The 15,381-nt window shown below is 40.0% G+C and overlaps 1 protein-coding gene across 4 annotated transcripts in view; it reads right to left on the reverse strand.

The window, feature by feature from the left end:
- The window catches only part of LOC308063196 (uncharacterized protein), a 251,665-nt gene that overhangs the window by 58,741 nt on the left and 177,543 nt on the right, over window positions 1-15,381 (reverse strand). The window contains exon 3 of one of the 4 annotated variants that reach the window (XM_080385831.1): window positions 11,010-14,931. The exons of the other annotated variants lie outside the window; for them this stretch is intronic. Coding sequence (XP_080241957.1) covers window positions 14,872-14,931 — 60 coding nt within the window. The 3' untranslated portion in view covers window positions 11,010-14,871. Of the gene's footprint in view, window positions 1-11,009; window positions 14,932-15,381 lie in introns of those variants that run through there. 4 annotated transcript variants of the gene reach the window in all.

Here is a 15,381-nt window from a genome sequence, read left to right on the forward strand (position 1 = left end):
GCACTTCTGCAAGGTGCCAAAACCATACAATGACTTCACAGAAGATGACTAAATGGTTCCTCTTGAAACAGGAGGATAAGGACTCCCCTAAGAGACACAGGAGAAGGCTCACTTGAAAGCATTTAAGAAACTTGTCAATGCTCAACTGACTGATTCTGACTGATTTAATGAAAGTGGCCTGTACTGCTGAGGGGGGATTTACAAAAGCAGACTTTAATCTAGTGAGACTGTGTTCCCACAAGAGCCAATGAATAGACATAGGCTTGCCCTGGGCAATATAGAGAATGAAGTCATGCAAAAGACTGTCTTTGTGAGGTGTTCCACTGTTCCCCGCCATGCACTGAACAACCATTTGCTGACATGGACCATTTCATGTATCATGCGCTCTTTTTGGAAGCACTTATATGATAATCTGAAGAACAATTCACATAGAATGATTCCAATTAATTAGAATAATGAATATACTGAAGAGGTCAACTGTAAAAGATTCTCATTTCTCCCCCAGCTAACTCACAGAGAACAAGGAGGAAGTACCAGAAACTATCATCCAAGGTGACTTTGCTGAGCAGAAAAGACCTGTAAGCCTCCCGACCCAAACAGATTAATGGAGGTTATTGAAGGAGCAAAGGAAAAAAAGAATCTCAAGACTGAGCAGAAAGAATACAAACTTTGAGGATCCTGGAAAAAACTGACAAAAGACCATCTTCAAGCAAGGACAGAAGATTTGTTTTGGATGCATCTCACATCATGTAAGATGTGTGACTGTACACATAAGCACATAAATATTAAGTTACTGTAAAAAAAGACTCCTACTTATTGTAGATCCTCCTACTACAAGAAACCCACTTGTTTTACACTTTCTAGATAATCTATAGTTTACTAAAAAAGTTGGAATGCAAAATGAAACAATGCAAACATCCAAATGCTGTTAGTAACATGAAAATGGCACATACCCTGTATTGGACAGTTTTGGCAAAAGACTGTCTTCTGAGGGTGCCAGGGTCTGGAACAATTCATACACTCCATTAGTTCTTGAAATAGGGAAATTTATCTAATTCCTTTTGAAAAACAATACAAACATATTTCTGAGAAAGGAAAACATTTCAAAAGTCTGTCAGTCATACAGACTAACATTATTCTAGATAATCAGATATTGGCAGAAGTCTTGGCAAACTGATTCTACTCTTACCACTACCGCGAGAGCGCTTGGGCTAACCTGGCTTCATTCCACAGGCAGACGCAATTCTAAATATTTGGTGAGCATTACACATTATTCTTCACTTACAAATTACGAATATAATCTTTATTTGATATTAGATGTAGAGAAAATAGCCCATAAGTACTCCTCTATAGATTTTTATTTTTAACACAGGAGAAATCCCATTTCAGTTAGTCTTACAATCTCTGTCAAGGTAGCTTATAATTTTCACCATGTCTTTTTCAATTGAAACAGGTCTTGATTAGAGATCCTACCCTAAAAACCACTATAAAGCAAGCATATCTTTAGGCAGTTCATCTGTTCACTCTACATATTCAGCTCTCTTCAATAATATCCTTGAGTCTCACGGGTTTCTGAGCATCGCTATCCATGCTTATATAAAGAAAATAAAAATCCTTCCATATTAACATCTTTTTTTCTTCTAATCAAGTGCAAGCCTCGATTCATTGCCTTAAAAAAACCCAGAGCCTGTTGTACCTGTTTTTCATGTAAATGTGGCCAGTCAGAGTTCATGCTCATAAGCAACCAGATTTGGCAATTTTCCGCGCTGCATTTCGCTACCCAAGAGCCTAAACAACACAACCAGCCTATCCCTGCTGCTTAATCTCTTACATTAAGACTGGCTGACTGAATAAAAATTGAAAGGACCTTGTCTGTATGACTCCTCTCCAGCATATAATTGCAGGTCTTCTTACCTGCTTGATCCATAACAGAATTCACAAACAGCTATAACAGGAAAAGATCTTGTTTTCTTGTTCAAATCCCGAGACCGAAAACTAACCATAACAAGGAACTAGTAGCCAAGGCAGCAAAAGAAAACATGTACTTTGATTATTCATGATTGCAGCCTGATATCCCAGCTAACACTGCTGAAATGGGGCTTCTCTGAATCAATGTCTACCAGGGTGGCTAAAACCACTGGCCCCAGTATCCTTCCACCAACTTCAATCTGTCAAATCCTAGGGCCGCGGGTCTGGATGTTACTACTTCCAGCCTTCAACGGCTGCCACTGGGTACATCAGGAACAACCTGCCAGGTATGGCTACTGAGCAAGAAGCTCCAGGGTTCAGCAGGAAAGACAGCAATGGAAACATGGAACGGAGTAAACCAAATAAGCTCTTATCTCTGTGTCTGACTTTCAGGTACAGTTGGTTGTGAGTGACCATTACAAGTTCTACATTACCTGACATTCAAATCTGGAAATTGCTCTAAAAAAAACATCATGTGAGCAAGTCAGGTGCTGCTTTTGACTCTGAGGGCAAACATTTCTAAGAGCTTATCCATTTCATTCAATTCACCTCCACAGCAGAGACACTCAAGAAGTGCTAATCAGCATTATATAGATCAATTCTGGCTATCAATTCTGTATTTCATTAAATTCCAAGTAGACAGTCATTTAAAGGAAACACACCCGAGGGAAGTTACTTGTGAGTGCAGCTCCCTACTGTGGGGTCACATCAGGGTGCAGAAGACATGTGCCATGCACAGAGAGCTTACCTCGAACCTACAGACCCCACTGAAGATGACCACAGAACTATGCAGCTAGCGAGACAGTTGAAAACCAGACTCGTTTATCATTACCAAAATAAAATCTGTGGGAACTAAGAGATTCATATATATATATATATATATATATATATATATCACAAGAAATAAACCAGTAGATAACGTCTCTGATTTCTAAAGCTACCACATCAACACTAACGATCTGGCCAAAATACTATTTGGAGTGCGAGGGACAATGAGGAAAAGGTTATTGTTTTAATAAATACTATCAATATGCAAGGAGACCTAAAAAACTAAGCATTCATTAATAGCAAGCAATGCCTCAGAACACACTTTTTCTTGGCAAACATCAAATACAGATTTCTGCAGTTCTCTTTTTCCCTTTATGCTGAATGCAATACAAATAAAAATGAATATTTATTAATAAAGTTGCTTGAAGGCACTTCCATCTTCAACCCTCTTACAGTTACTTTTTTTACTCCTTGTTCACCTAAACTCATCTCACATATTAGCTATCAATTTTCAAATACAAAAAAAAATAGTATAAGGCAGGGAGAGAATGTAAAAAAAAAAAATAGTCAAAGAAGAAATTTCTTTGTAAGAAAGAGCAAGAGGAATAGAATGAAAATAAGTTTGGACTGCAGGAATGGGAAACAAAAAAAGTTTTCACTTCAGAATTAGATAGTTCCTCCCCTTTCTTGCTATTTCCTCCAGTCAAACATTTTCACTAGATACCTGCTTCACCCTGAAGCGTTGTTCAAGGCAGCAGACCTTAAAGTCTTTTTTTGCTACAGAAAATTAAACTAAAATTGATTCTCATTACTAGCATTATTAGTCCAGTTTCGTTTATTTATACTCAGACAAATTCCAAGGTTGTATTTTAAAGATCACCACGTAAGACTAGAGTGGAGAACAAGACCCGATGACTCTTTCTGATGCTTGCACTGACTTATCCTGTGATTTCTAGGCAGTGAGTGGCCAGAAGACAATGTGGTAATACTATGTAAGGATCTCATCGGGCAGCGATAAAACAAGTTGTTTATAAAGCCCATTGATATCATTACAGATTTTACTACTGATTATGTTACTACAGGAAAAATTGCTCAGTTGTTCCATCTTTCCCATCTTTATCAGTTCCCCTGTCCTATGAACTCTAGCTGTGAAAGGAGGATCTGAGTCCTCAAGGGAAGGAATAAACAGAGACTGCCCTGGCTCTGATCCTTCCCAAGCCCAGATTTAGTGACCTTGCTAATCTTCCTGGGTTGGTCCTACTTCCTTCAAGGCCTGAGAAGCAAGGACAGGAGAGACAGCAAAGTTTCATTTTAGGCAAATGCAATATGACTTGGAAATGCATAACATATTAATTGAGAGCTGGTGTAAAAACAACTGTATACCATTAACGACACCAACACTAGCTCAATGTGAGAAATTTTCATGAAAAAAAATATTTACAAACAAGCCTTCTTTCTAAAAGTGGATTTTTGCAGGAATTGTTGAAAAAGAAAAAAAACACAACTTTTTCATTAAATATTTATAATTATATTTATATTCTCAGTATTTTTAATAATAGCAACAATAATGTTACCAAGAGAGTCCCTGGAGTAAAAAACATGAAAAATTCTACCAAACAGGGAAAAAAATCCAGGGTGCAAACTATAAAACAGAAGTTATTGCAATGCTTAGCAATATGGTATTTCTATATTAGTTTGCATTAAATAATGTGAATGGAGATGTGGACACATAATGTGAATTATAGTTTCTGTCCTACAAACTCTATAGTAACCAGTAGCCTTGGTAAAAACTCTGGGTCACAGATGCTGAAGTCACGGGGCTACTTAACACCTCTTCTTGCCAGCTGCAACCGTCCCTTAAGAGCAGAAAACCTCCTTGCTTGCAGCTCACTTTGTACCATGAACACAATGATGTGACTAAACACTAGATATATCAATACTTAACAGTGTGACCTACATTACCTATGAATTATTATTAAATTAATTAATAATAAGTACATTAATCATCTATCAAAGGTCTTTGCAAACTCACTAGTGCTATATATTCTTACAGGTTTGACTTACAAAGACTTAAAAGCACTTGTGACACTACTTGTGTGGAAATATCCCCATTCAATACTGAAGGGGTTTGGGATTTGTTGGGTGTTTTTAAACTAGTTACGAGACCTAAGTGATCGGACCTTGTTATCACCATTTCATCTATGTGCACAACACACAACGTCCTTTCAGGGAGTTTAATGAACCATGCAGAAAGAGGAAAAGAAAATATCAAAGGAGCTAGTGACTCTTGCCCCAGAAGTAAATTGTAAAGCATTTCTAATATTTTTGCTGAAGCATCTTTCTATATTTGTACTGTCTCTATGCTGGAAGTTGAGTTGTTATGACACAAAAAAAATTGATGTACAGCTTGGGAAAGTTTATTGACATGTCAAGTGTGCGCAGGTTTAGAGAACGATTTAATCAATACAAAAGGTATAGGGCATGCAGTTTGTGTTGCTCAGGTCCTTTCATGTTTTGTTGTTTATTTCAGCAGACTGGAAAGCTCCTCTTCATTTGAACCGACAACTGACTCGCTGAAGTTCCCCTGTGAAGGCCAGATGCCACTTGCAAGAGAACTTCAGAGGGTTCCATCATCCTTCTCCTCCTCTTGCAGGTAGTAGCTTCAACGCACTTTCAACAGAAAGAAAACTACTCACCATTCCAGCCCAGAGCTCTGCAGCCAAAATACTGGAATGTAGGAGAAGTCTGGATCCAGGTTTTGCCAGTTCTCTGATTTGTCATTCTTCATTGCAAGCAGGAATAAATTGGGCAACTATAACACGAACTAGTTGCCCAAGTTTTCAAGTATTTCAGTCTCATTGTTGAATCAAAAACGTAGCTGTTTTTTCTTAAGACATTTTCCATAATACCGTGGTAGCCAGCTTGTGCAAATAGCATATTTCTGCTGATTTAGAATAGTTTTAAGTGAAAATAGATCATGTCACTTCAGCACAGCAGTTGTAATTTACTCAAGCTGAGAATTTGATTTTAAACAGTAATTTAGAGGTTAGTTTTCTCTAATTTTTTTACCTCTAGTTACTTCTCTGCCATTAGTTGTGGAACAGCCTACCAATATTAAAGGGTTGTATTTTCAAATTTATTTCTGGGGTTTCCTTCAATAAAATTGCCTATACTTATTGCCAATTTTGGGGGAAAAGAAATGTTTCACATTTAGTAATAATTTTATAAAAGGAAAACACTTCTTCAGTATTGTACTTTGTCGAGAGACCAAATGCAACAATAGAACCAGATTGGAAGAAAAACTTTCATTAAAGGCAGAAAAATTGTCTGAAATGATAATTAGTCAAATCTAAACCTCATAGAACCATGAGAGGACACTTTGGGTAACAAAAACGTTGCCTTTATTTATGTTAATGTGCTATAAAACGCAGAGACATGCTGAAGAACCCAACAAGTTTGACTCTCTCATTTTCACTCTGATGCAATGATTTGGGTAAGTGGACCTGTTATTTCCCCACAGGAAAATCAGATGCTTTGCTGGCAAGAGAGTAGAAGTGGAGGCAGGACACAGCTGCTCTCCTCATACCTCAGTAATCGGGATCATCCATGTTTAAACAAAACAAAATGGGAAAACAAACTCAAACCCCAACACAAAAACTATTTTTCTGTTCAAAATCTGACATTTTATGTGGCATTAACTTGGAATTGTTTCCCTTCTTGATCTCATTAAAAGTCAGGTGCTGTTGAGAAGTGTCTAGGTTTGGGCAGAAATAAAGAAATCGGTATCAGCAACACTTCACTGTTCAGAAGGGCTCAGATTATCATCAGGGTTATTAGAGTGAGGGATACATAGAAAAGTGAGGAACGTGAGATTGCAAATCTACAGTTTTTAATGAGCTCCACTACGGGAAAACGGGTGGCTATTTCATGCCAAACCAGAATTCTGTCCCTGGCAAACAGCAGTGCCTTGGGACCATCCTTTCAGAGCTCAGCGGCACAGGGTTCCCCAGGGTGGAGAAGCTGAGCCTGAGACTAGAAAGACAGATGGCCTCCAGAGTGACAGAACTTCACAAACTATTTAAGAAAGGATATTAAACAAACAGAGAGGGCCCCCTTATGCTCTGCTGTAACTGCATCTGAAATAGTGCTTAGCTGTCTGAGCACCTCATCTCATGATAACCACGTACGTGAACTACAGAAGTTACAGGAGGAGGCAACAAAAGCGATTCAGAGGTGTGAAACAGTTTCCACCTTGGGAAAGAGACAGCACCTGAAGAACAAGGCAATAAATTTATATTAAAGAAAACACGAGCGATATGGAGAAGTGGCAAGGATACACGGATGAGGGGTTGCCCAAAGCAGCTACTTGTCAGACTAAAAGCCAATAGAAGAACAAGCTTTTTTCAGGAAATGCCCAGTTAAGCTGTGCCGGTCACAGCCACCAGATGCTTTGGTAGCCAGAAGTATGAACAGCTTCAAAATGGATCACGGAGGACAGATCCAGTGGTCACTGTGAAGGCTAACAGCCTGGATGCAACCTTGATCTCAGAGTCATTAAGGCAATTATTTCCAGGAACCGGGGAAGTAAGCAGCACAGCAGGACTGCCCTCAACTAGTGCTTTTCCTATTTAATACCTGTTCAAGTTTATACATGCAATAGCACTGTATTTCCGTGAGAAATTCTCCTGGCTCTTTCCCAGAGAAATTTCATCAAAAAAGGTTATGTTCCCATAAACGCTTCAGTTTTGACAAAACTGGCTCTTTCCACCTAGGGAAAATAAATAAATAAGAAAATCCAACCAGTTCTTACACTCCGTGTAACTGAACCCAGTGGCAATTTTCTTCTGAGCTGCTGCAAACCTGGAACTGTTCCAGTCAAACCAATGAAGACACTGCAGAGTTCATAAAAGAAGCCGCCCACCGAGTCCCTGTGTGTACAGGAGTAAGCACTCAATTATGTCTGCTGCTTACCAAAACGCATTACATTTTAAGTTGATAATTCCAAATCATGAGAAGGAATGTGCAGCCTTTATTCAAATAGTTGTTTTAAAGTCATTGAATCCAAATTACTAAAAACTGGAAGTCATCCTCTTCCCTTGCCTTACTTTTCCCCTCTCATCCAACGGCTAAACAAACATAACAAAAGAAAGAAAATATACCATATAGGAATTCTCTTTCATCGTTTTACACAAAGTAGTTTAAGTACTATTTCCAGTGCTATTGTCAGCCACAACAGGGATGTGCTGCTGTATTAGAAATGGAGGGAGCTTGCCAACTGAAGGCAAAGGGTTCAAGAAATACTTATTACATTCACCAAAAAAAAAAGGTCCTTAAGCTGCTGGTGTTTACACATGGTGACATTCCAGCAAACAGCTCTATACATGTTTAAGTCACTGTGCATAAACTTGAACATGGACTTGTTTGATCCATTAGGGAATAATAATAATAACAGCAATAACAATTAAAATAATAGCAGTAATCAAAAAAAAAAAAAAAGTAAAGTTTCCAAAAAAGTTCTTTACAAAAGGAAAAGAAAAGAGCAAAAAGCCTCCTTTAAAAATTACAGATGCTGCAGGGGGGAAAAGCCCTCCTCTCTCCACTTGGAACAATTCTAAAATCAGAAGAGAAGGAATGAAGGAGGTAGAATGAGGAAAGTTCACCTCAGAGCACAAATCAAGCAACCACTTCTTTGGAGCACAGTTATTTTTAAAGTTACCATATCATTTTTGTTAATTATAAGGGCTTCTTATGATCAAAATTTAAGATTTTAAAAGCTTTTAAATATTATTTTTTAAAAGTCTGATTTTTAAAAGGGGCTCATCACCTCACTGAACTGCAATACAGATCTGTGTTAAAGATCAAAGATGACGCATTGGAACCCGAATATAATTTAAACTTGCAGTTTGTCAGGGCGCCACCTTACAGATAGCAGCATGGCTTTTGCAAAACTATAAGCAGTTCCTCCCTTACTGTGCACCATAGTAAGATCCAACATTACAGAACACGCTCAACTGCATACCACGTCCGCTTCATATTTTTCTTTCTTTGCGCATAATTCTCCTATTTTTAAGGCATTAAAAACAAGACCAGAAATCAATATTGAAGGCAAATACCTTACCTTGCTCTTGAAAATATCCCTACTTTTATACAATAAAAATGCCACAAAAATTAGACAAACTGTAGGAAAAAAGTCCCATATTTTTTCAGAGAAAAATGCTAATTTCCATTCCCAGTTGTGTTGAGGCTGTGCCAATGATTGGCTCCATATGTTTCAGCAATTGGAGCCATACTAACATTCCTACAGTTCTTTTGCTTTCACATGCTTTGTCTTGGTTACATTATGTAAACCTGGGAAATCTAGCATTTCTTAACACACACACACACACACACCAAGCAAATAAAGATCGATTCAGTCTCCTGGCTACAGCGGTTTCTCTAGCCCACACGCACCAATGGTGATTTCACCAGACAATGCAAGGAGGCAGAAGGAAACCCATATCTGGCTTCCAAAATATGTTCATTTTTGAAGAAATTATGGTTGACTGCATAGCGACATGCGAAGATCACTCTTACAGGAAGAGCATCCTTGCTGCTTGTTACAGCAAAATGTTAATGGATTCTGCGTGTGTCTTGGGGGGGGGAAGACAACCGAGCAGAAGTATTCATCCTGATCCAGTGACGAACTAGGAGTAAAATGCTAGCTGGGCTGAGACAAAGCAGACCAACTTAATAGCTGTAATTTTCGTCAGTACTGGAATATGAGTGGTAGGATGGAAAAATCACTTTCCAATGCATAACACTGGCAAATGTATTTTTCCAAGACAACCTGTTTTTCTAATGCTGTTGACCACAAAGCCATTCAAGCGCATGGTTTTCTTTGGAGGAAGGTAGATCTCCTTAAGATGAGTAAAACCACCACAACATGAATTTTACACAGATGGCTAAAAAAAGTTTATTCTTCATCATAAAAAGTAGAAGGCAATCCTAGCTGTGAGACAATTCAGTACTTCCCTTTCAAACAATATTACTAGAAGTCACTGAGTCAAATCACACATCTTTTGTCCCATTAAAACTCCCATTGAAGTTAGCGCTGGGAGCAGGGATATAAGACCAGAGCATCGATGAGAGCAACTACTGGCTTCTTGAATTTTACTGTGTAGCTGCTTACAGGGTGGCAGATCATATGCCCACTCCTAACTAAAAGATGAAACATCATCATAAAACAGGCTGGCATGAAACAAGTGCTTGTGGTCTAGTTGGTGTGGGGTTTTTTAATTTTAAAATCTGACAAAAACCAAACCTGATTCTGATTCACATTAACTTAAAACAAAAAGTTCTTGTGTGACTTCCAGCCAGCAATTTCACAAACCAGAGCTTTGAAGTGCCACCTAACCGGCAATAAGGGCGGCGGCTATGCTATGGAACACAGGGGAATTCAGAAAATTCCTTTCAAGGACAGTGGAATTTTTAGGACTGTGCTCCATTTAGAAATACCAAGCATTTTCATAGTAGTAAACCTCAAACCTAAAGCAAAAACTTTCTCCTAGCCAAACCACAGATTACGGATAGGCTTTCTGACATGCATTTTACGGCATTTAAAGAACTTAACTAATGAATCTCTCAAGTCATTGCTGACCGAGATCTTGCTGTAGCGAAGCCTTTAAAGCATCTACTTATATTTAAGTCAAGTGGAGCGAATGAGTTTTGAGCATGCATCAAAGATTAGTCAGGTTATAAAGTCATGAGAGTATGCCAAAGGAGCAAAGTAAAGCAAATGACAATTAATCAGATGTTATTTTATGAAACACACACTTTCAAGTCTAAATTAATTTTATAAAACAATGCAGAGAACAGTCAAAAAACAGGAAGAAAAGCTCCCTAAAATTATGAAGGAAAATAACTGACAACTGCAGGCAGCTGTATCACTGAGGAAGAAATCATAACAATCACTCTTATATTTGACAGATCTTCTTTCCCCCGCCTCCAAAATGTGATGACGGGAACTCAGCAGACATAACAGATTTGAATTTTAGTGCCACATTTGTCAAATGCCATTGTGAAATCTTACAAAACTATTCAAGTTCCATTGGATGTAAATAGTGCCATGCAGACTCTTCTCAGCAAAAGGCATCTGGATTAAAATCAAAACTGAGATTGTGCAGAAGCATTAAACAATGCTGGCAAACTGAATGACCACAGTCTAGGCAAAACACACCATTCCCTGCAAACTTGTTTTGCAGACAAATATTCCTCACTGTCAGGGTATTTTACAGAGCTGTGTGACCTTCAGGGAGAACTGGACCTAATCCTTAAGCCCCCAAGGCCCTAAATCTAAGCTCAGACTACAGTACTTCCCGGTGCCTTACTCTTTAGGTTATGCACTTGGCACGAAGACACACAAACCAGGCAACCTTTGGCCACTTACGTATAGGATGCAGTGCTGTTACCATTTGCCTCTTGGGTCTTCGGAGATCTCTGTTGAAACTCCCCATCTCTCACTTACAGTAGCCAACAAGTTAATGGAGGTCCTGCTCTACACCAGTATCTTCTCAGCAGATCCCTCAATCACTGAGGAGATGATCGAGAACAGTGTCACATGATGTTATTTTAACCAGACTGCTCTACGTCACATAAGAAGGGAACTGGTTTTCTTTCTTTTAGTTACTTATTTATTTGCCTGTGGGGAGGGGGCTGCTGTGTGTCCTGGAATGGTCCCAACGCAGTAAGGCAGGCCCTGATGTATAAAGAAGCAGAAAACAGCAACACTTCCCATAGTAGCAGAAGCAGCAGCAGCAGGAAAGCAGAAATATAAGCTGGATTAGCAGTATTCAGCAGAAAGATTCAGCAGCAGACACCAACTGGCTCTTCCCTGAGGGATGACAACTCAACAGGGTGTACCCATTTTAATCCTGTGTCCAGTGGCATATTTATAAGCTGCAGAACAAGGACAAGTGCCCGTTGTGCACAGGGATTCACACACCAACCTTAAAAAGGTGACAAGTAGGTTTTTCCACATGATCACACCCACAGACATTACTTGGCAAAACAGATAATGAAGTAAAGCAACTGGGTGACAGTAAATAACTGCTAAGGTGAACTCAGAGTCCTTTTATTTTGCAAACAGGACTGCGTGCCATTAATTATGGGCAAGGTGAAACAAGAGTGTATCTCCAAGTTGGAGAAGCAGAAAATGACAGTGCCAGAACACTTTTCTCACGCAAAGGGCGGATGCACAGGACAGGTACAAAATGCTTGGACAGGAACCTTAATAGTGCCTGAAACACTTAGCTCATCAATAAATTTGCCTGCCTAATGTGTACACTTGATCAAAAGCAAATATCCTGAGAAACAGAGGGCTTTACTACTTTCAGCACAGATGTAAAAAATGTCTGTGTATTTCGGTATGAAACAAGCAAACGAACAATAAAACCCCTGCTCTGTGCTTGTAGGATGTCAACTCTCTTTATTAATATGAAGGACAATAGCATAGTTTATAGCTTTTGCAGGCTTTTTTATTTATTTTCTTATCACCATTGTTGATAGCAGTATCGGTTTTGTTTATATTTTTAAATTAACAAATAATCACCACAAAAAATTCAGAAATTGGCAAGGGACTCCCCGCCAGAGCATGGGGAGACAGCTGTGTTTACAACAATGTCATTAGTACTTTTCTGTTAGTAACTAACAGATCTCTTCAAGACTCAGAAGTATGGTGGTCCAGACACTACAGCAAGGACTACACCATGAAAGGCCAAGCCCAGAGATGTTATTTCGTCTGCCTGGGCTTTGTAGAGACTTGCCAGAATGGACCCACACTGCATTTCCAGGGTACAGCTCAAGGGGAAGGGCTCTTTTAGAAGAAAAATTATATTATCACAGCAGGGGACCAGAGTGATGGCAGGGAGATGACCTTTCTGTGGGAGCAGAAGCTTTGGGAGCGGGCCCAGCTTTTTGCCTTCGAATGAACCTGACGTCCCTAACGGACAACATGGAGAATGGAGACACTACCCCTGCCACAACTCCCTCCTGCATGCTTCACCCTGAGCAGAGAGAATCTGTCCAGAGTTATCATGAAGAAGCCAATTCAAAAAGCAAATGCTTTATTTTGGTCTGCACATGTGAGTGTTAATGATCTCTGACCAACAATTGCCTCTTGACACCAAGGTAAGAGGAGCATGCAATGTCAGGCTGATACAACATGCAGCTTCAATTTCCAAACTGGGGATGCTGAGCAAATGATCGTTTCATACACTCCCACAGGAAGCTAAATTATTCATTCAGAACACCTTATTTTTATACGTATTTGCATGCAAAATCTTTTTTCACCTGTTTGCACGAGTGCCAAAATGAAAGCCTCCACTTGCTCCGTTTTCTATTTATACATTAATTTTTTCCACACAAAGGAATGTATCTCTCCACTGCTTCCACAAAAATCTTGTCAACAATCCACAATTAATGATACCATGTATTATTTCACTGAGATGAAATAATACCATATGCCTCACCAACTTTTTAAATAAATGCCCACTGCCCAGCACAAGGGGGAAGAGTACGTAAGGCCAGCATCTGCTATCTGCAGATCTATTGTATCGTCCCTATTGGAAAAACTTTCCAGTTCTGGTAAGATTTAGCAGAAGGCATCCCAAGCAAAAAGACGACAGTGGCTGGCAGAAAGGCTCCTTAAGGTCCCTACAGGAGTCTGTGCACGCTCCCATTCATCACAGTCACTTCAAAGGCTTTGCTTCCTACCTTGTGGGCAAGAAGGCACGCAAGAGGGCCTGTGAAGGACCACTTCACTGCCTCTCTTCCTCATTTCACTAATAGCTGCTATGAATGGCGCTGGGGATGAGGAGTGGAATTATGATAACCTGTTACACGCCCTTTTGTCCAGTGCCAGCTGCAAGGCCAGCTGAGGCCGTGCACCCAGGCGTGCAAGGGTTGCAGTACCTGGCCAAGCATACGCAAGCTTCAAGCACTGCCTTCTTTTCCTTGTGACGCTTCAGGTCAGTAGGAGAAAAGGTGCCAACATCCCTCCACTTGTGAACTGTTTCCATGCACCACAACAAAAGGTTCTGAAGACAATAACATTTTCAAACCAGCTACCTAATTCATTGACTTTGCTGGAGGCCTGTGTAACTTCAAGTTGGGGGAGGTGGTAGGGGAATTTGAGAAGAATTACAGCCCTAAACGCAGAGAGGAAACCAGGCATTTTAAAGGCACAGATTTCATATGAAACAAAACAAGGTTAGAACCTTTGTTGTCCCCAGCAGCCCCCCCAACTCCCAACAACCCCAAAAGAGGGTGTTATTTTTCAGTTGAAGGGTTTCAGCACCCTAACATTCACCTTCCAGGTGTATCACATTTCACGTGCAACATACAGGCTATTCCAGAATGGGATAATAACATTTCCTAACATGCCTCTGCCTCATCCAATTAGAAGGAGTCATTCATGGACATCTCTTTTGAGGTTTGGCTAGGAAGCTTGGAACAACAGAGTTGTGATTTCTACTGAGTCTTCTTGTGAAGAAAGGGTAATGTAAGCAATATTCTTCCAAGAAATCCACAAGACTTTGTAGGAAAAAATGTATTTTAAACATCTAGAGCATCTACTTCTGCTTCCCACTATGACTGAGTACATGGGGACTCAAAGCACAGGTCACTTCCTAATGTAGCACCAAAACAATGAACACCCATTTCTGAGGACCCCAACTGGTGCCACTGTGGCCCCCATTTAGACAGTTCACCCAGAATCCTCAGAATCATTTAAAAGTGTGGATAACCATATTTTTTGTTCACCTTTAGGGAAGGAGAGGCACAGGACTTGATAGTGACTTTGCACAAGGTCACACGACAACTCGAACAGCCAAGGCAAGGACAGAACTCAGGTGCTTTATTCCTAATAAAGTGCCTGGCTCTCTAAATCATTTTTTATATTGCCGTTTCCTATGTACACCGTGGCACAGCAAACTCATTAATTTACTAACAACTGTTAGTAAACATTTTCCTGTAACATTTCCCCAGTTACCAGCTAATGTTTCATTTGAAAACTGAAGCTTTTATTGACAAAGCCATTTAAAATGCAAAATGAATCACGCAAACCTGCAAATGGGAGGTGAAGAGTAATCCATGGAAGAATTACACGGGGACGTTTCCAAACATGAGCGAGAAAGGCTGAGGAGACGTTGCCTGGGAAGGCTAGAGGGGAAGGAGAGATTTCACCTTTAAGTGGAAGCAGCTGTTGTAACCGGCCTAACCCCACCGGAATGCGTGCCGGGCCGGCATCTCGCCGGGGCTCTGGCACCAGGACCATGGCAGCTTTCCTGTGGGCAGGCAGCTAACTCACATTTCTGTTATTTTATCCTGAAAGAAGTTACCATGGAGACTGGCATGAAAATGGCAATAGGCCAGCCAGATAGAGACGGAAAGCACGGGAAGCACAGAGTCTGGCGCTCTTAATAATCTGGCCAAGTTCTCCCACTCCTCAGGCTGGGCACCGGGCTTTCCGTGCCCGTGAAGTTTAGCTGTCTCTCCCATAACAGCAGTCTATCAAAGAAGGTTTGATGGAGTAGGTAAATGCCAGTCATTAAAAGTAATCTATCACAGCTCATGAACACCTAGTTAACCAGCATCATATTGCTTAATATG

The sequence above is a fragment of the Falco punctatus genome (genome assembly GCF_963210335.1).
Source record: "Falco punctatus genome assembly, chromosome: 4".
NCBI lineage: Eukaryota > Metazoa > Chordata > Aves > Falconiformes > Falconidae > Falco > Falco punctatus.